This window comes from Centruroides sculpturatus, unplaced genomic scaffold (assembly GCF_000671375.1).
Source record: "Centruroides sculpturatus isolate CEXI.00-Female unplaced genomic scaffold, Cexi_2.0 scaffold148, whole genome shotgun sequence".
NCBI classification, from domain to species: domain Eukaryota; kingdom Metazoa; phylum Arthropoda; class Arachnida; order Scorpiones; family Buthidae; genus Centruroides; species Centruroides sculpturatus.
In genome coordinates this window covers 737,043-741,844 of record NW_019384359.1, presented here as the reverse complement: position 1 = coordinate 741,844, position 4,802 = coordinate 737,043, and the positions used below count along the sequence as shown (strand labels likewise).

General features: G+C 30.4%; 1 protein-coding gene across 1 annotated transcript in view; it reads right to left on the bottom strand.

Annotated features, from left to right (window-relative positions):
• Positions 1–228: 228 nt before the first annotated feature.
• Positions 229–4,802, bottom strand: part of LOC111640538 (3-hydroxyacyl-CoA dehydrogenase type-2-like) — a 26,895-nt gene continuing 22,321 nt past the window's right edge. The window contains exon 6 of the mRNA XM_023386556.1: positions 229–469. Coding sequence (XP_023242324.1) covers positions 282–469 — 188 coding nt within the window. The 3' untranslated portion in view covers positions 229–281. The remainder of the gene's footprint in view (positions 470–4,802) is intronic.

Genomic DNA, 4,802 nt, shown 5'->3' with positions numbered 1-4,802 from the left:
CCAAGACAAATTGAAATAATTTATCACTTTAAAGTTTCAAAATTAACATTAGTATCATATGTATAGATGTATATTGTTGTGATTTTTAAAATGTAATTTTAACTTAAATTTATCATATTCATAAAATAAAATTACTCAACAATTCTTAAAAGTATTCTATATTTATTGCAACATAGAAAAAAAAATAAAAGTTTTACACATTGTAAAAAATTTATCTACATTACATATTTTTAGATGTAAATATATAATTTAAATTTTAAACAACAAAAATTGATGATGTACTATGATATTAGTCGTAAGCCACCATCTAGTCGAATCACTTCTCCATTAATCATTGGATTTTCAACAATATACTGTACTAAATGAGCAAATTCTTCAGGTAACCCAGGCCGATTTGGAAAACATATAGTTTCTGATAAAAATGATATAATTTTCTCAGGTACATTCAAAAGTGGTGTTCTAAATAAACCTGAAAAATTAAATAAAAATGATTAAACAAATTAACCAGACAATATTAATTATATGTTTAATTTACTTACTTAAAGTGTACAAAAGTAATACTGCACATAAAGCCAAATGAACTTGCCAAAATTACCAGACTACTTTTGGGGTATGTTAATAATTAATTATTAATTAATTTAACTAGAGATAGTGGTTAAGCCACTGTCTCATATTAATTTTAATAATTATAATAAATTAATTTAATTTAGAAATTTCTGTAAGAAAAGAATTGGCCTGCAGCAGGACTTGAACCCACAACTCCTGCTTACTGTGTGGATGCATTGCCAGTTACGATACACGAACTCCATCCAATAATCACTTCCAGAACTATTAATTTAAACATATAACCATACTGGTTACTTATGGCATCAACTGGGAATGGCTTTAAACACCCACAGCCTTTAACTTCCTTCATGGCATTTAGCCAGCTATTGCATTCACCCAGCATGGTGTATGTATATGTATATGTATATATATATAAATAACAATTCATTTAATTGATTAAGCAATAATCTTGCTGAAATTATCAGGCTACTTTTGGGTTATATGGCATGGCAGGAGCGTATCAGTTTTTGTTCTTTATCTTATCATATCAGATAGTTAAACAAGTAGACTTTGAATAAACTGAATTGTTACTTTTACTTTCTCAAAAGCATGAAGGACTTTTTCCTTTATTTTCATGAAAATAAGTTATTCAAATGTTCTTCATTTGAATAAGTAAAGTCATCAGCATTTGATATGTTACTTTAGGTGAATGTTACCAAAATTATTCACAAGCTCCAAATCCTTATGCCAATCTTTAGGGGACAAATGAAGGAAATGGTTTACTTTCAGCTTCCTTCTACTGAAAACATGAAAATAAGAATTTTGGAATGTTTTCATAAGATTAAATGTGAATTACAAAATGTATTAAATGCCTTTCCTATAAAAATAAATGCCTGTATACACCAAAAGGATAGACATTTCAACATATAATTTAAATTAATTTTGAAATGTATTTTCATTACTATCCTGTTTCTGTCATATAAAACTTTGTTGATAAATAAACTGATAAAGTTAGTTTCCAACAATAAAACTTTTGGGAAAAAAGAAATCAGATTTTTAGCAGAAACTGACAAATATCTTGAAAATCATTAAGTTTAAGAAAATATGTCCTATTACAAAAGATGTTTATTTTGTCACAAACTTATCCATATAATGACTCAAAAGCACCTCTTATAATTAAAAAAACCCTACTTTGTTCTTTCTCAAAAACTGCCAATTTCCAAGGTCATCAAAGGTCACCAAAAATGGTCTGTCTGCTCCTTAAACTTGGCTATTAGTCACATCTTCCTACTAACAATGATTTCTGAGGAAAAAGCTACTGAATGCCACCAATGAATCACCCTGTGTAATGTTGCACATATAAGGGCAAATTGTCTCTAATTAAAAGAAATGTAGCAGAAACAATAGCAACTTTTAAATAAATTGCGATAATTTATTTAAAAGCTGTAAATATGAATTTAAACTTATTGTCCTCAAGGAGATGACTCTTAGTAGGATTAACAGAAACAATATATGTAAAAAAAAATCATATAGTAAACTAGCACAAAAACTTGGCAGGACCTGAGTACTGTAATGAAAATCCTGTAATTGAATAAAATTTGTTATGGCTAGATGATAATGATACATAATCTACAATGAATATAGATATTGTATTATAAATGACTCAACTGACCAGATAATATAAATATGAATAACTCTTTTTTAATACAACTGAACACTTGTACATCCAACTGGCTCCCTCAAGCTACAAAATGGCTGTTCGTTTTTGCCACATCCTTTCAATCCTTTGCCACCTCGGCACATACACAATTACATTTAGTGTTTATTTAAATTACAGCTGTCCCTTGATAATCTGACAGGTATGGGACCAAAGGGGTGTCGGATTACCAAAAGTGTCCAGATTACCGAAAGTGATTACATATTTGGCATTGTTTTGCTAGCAGTAGCCTACAATATTCCCTACTCCAACTGTTCGAACAGAACTGTTCTGTTCGAACAGTTCTGTGTTTTCTGTATTGTTCTGTTCGAACAGAACAATACAGAAAACACACAAAATGTGTGTCATCGTGTAAGAATTGGGTGGGGAGATTCACGTTACGACATGCTTCTGTGCAAGCAGACACATACCGGGGATGGGTATCTTGATGGGAGGTGTGTCGGACTACTGAGCATGTTGGATTATAAAACGTTGGGCTATCAAGGGACAGCTGTATCAACATATATTACAGATATACTTCATGTAAATAGTATCCCAGAGAATTTGCAAGTTGACTCATACATACAATATAACCAAAACTGAAATCATTAGTTAAAATTAAGCTTATACTATCAGATTATTTTTCTTGGCCTATCCATTTGGAGTAGGAGTTTATTTCCCATTGAGTCAATTTTTTCTGTCAAAATTTTCTAAATTATTTAATTCACTATATAATTAATTTAAACCTAGTAATGAATTTTATAACTATACTAGAACATAACTTTTCAAAAAAAAAAAATAAATAAAAATAATAATAATAATTTGAGGTCCAAGTTAGAATTATTTGAATGCAATTGAAGAGTTTCATAGCAATTGGTTGAATGGCCTAGACTTGCATAGCAAACAAGCAAACATCCTCATTTATATTATATATATATTTTTTATGAAGGAAATACTCAATTCCACAAAAAATTATTTATCATTTCATGTTATTACTTTCCTGGCTCTGTTAGATATAACAGAGAAAAAGTATGGCAATTAGTCAAAAAATGACCCCCCAGATTTTTACATTTTTGGACTCGTGTGTGGGAGGGGCAATCATTCTATTCACCCTCTTTGAAACTTAATAACTCATGTGTTTTTTATCAAAAATTTCTGAAATTTTGCAGGGAGATTTGTGTATTAGGGAGACTGATGCTATTAAATTTTGGTGGTTAAAGATTGAAGGGAGATCATGTGTCACATCTTGAGTAGGATCAGACTTAATGACAATTTTACTCATTCTTAGCATTTACAATTTTTTTGTTAAAACCATCCCTACCCTCAAAATTAAGCTATTTACCATTTTATAATAATTAAAAATATAAAAAGCTTTTAATAATAAAATATCATAACAGATGACACTCCAAACACAGTTTTAAATGTTGCCAGGAAAACTTATTGCTGGATATTTTTTTATAAGAATACGTGGAGGGACCCAAAAATAACCGAATTTTTTTTATAAAAACTTTATTTATTAACTTTTTACAAAATTTCTTCAGTCACCTTCAAAGTACTCTCCATTAGATGTGATGCACTTGTGAAGTCTTTTTCCCCACTGTTTGAAGCATCTCTAGAATGCTTCAACCTTGATATTGTCCAGTGCCCTTAGCAAAGCTGTTTTTACTACCTCCACATTATCAAAACGCTTCCCTTTTAGATTTTTCTTCATTCTCGGAAACAGAAAAAAGTCGCACTGGGCTAGGTCTGGTGAATATGGAGGGTGAGGAATGACAGGCCATCCCCGAGAGGCCAAATAGTGGGTCAATCGTAAGGCCATGTGTGCGGGGGCGTTGTCATGATGAAGGAACCAGTCACCTGCTCGCCATAGTTCCAGACATTTCCTTCGCACATCCTCTCACAGATGTCTTAACACTTTTTTGGCAGATTTTTTCAACATTTTCATTGTTTTGAGATGTTGAAGGATGCCCAGAACTTTGCAGGCAGAACAAAATAACAGTAAGAGAAACACAACACTACGCTCAAATGTAAACCTACAAACTGACACCGTTTGCACAGCTGTTTCGTGAAGGTCTCTACTAACTCCATGTAACAGGAGAACTCTCTACTATGTCTACAAATGGCAGCAAGCTCTCATTTCGGTTTTTTTTGGGGGTCCCCCCCATATACAGTCTGTAAATCTTTAATAATTAATTATGAACTTTTCCACTATTCAATTAAATTATACAAGAGAAAAATTATATCAGATATCTAATATATACAGTACATATAAACTTTAGGTTAAAGTTAGTAGTATATATGTGTATGTGTGTAACTAACTTTGACATGATTTAATGTTTAACTGATTTCTTTATAACATTGTTCTTCAGTTATTATTGAAACTAATCTTAGTATTAAGGGAAAAAAAAATATTACCAATGGAAAATATTTTTATAAATTATTTAAATGGTTGCCATTTAAATAATTTATGTATTCTTTGTCTTTGTATTTTTCTTATAATGTATTTTTATTATATTATCAACAATACAGTTAACTATTGATTAATTAAGATATTGGATAT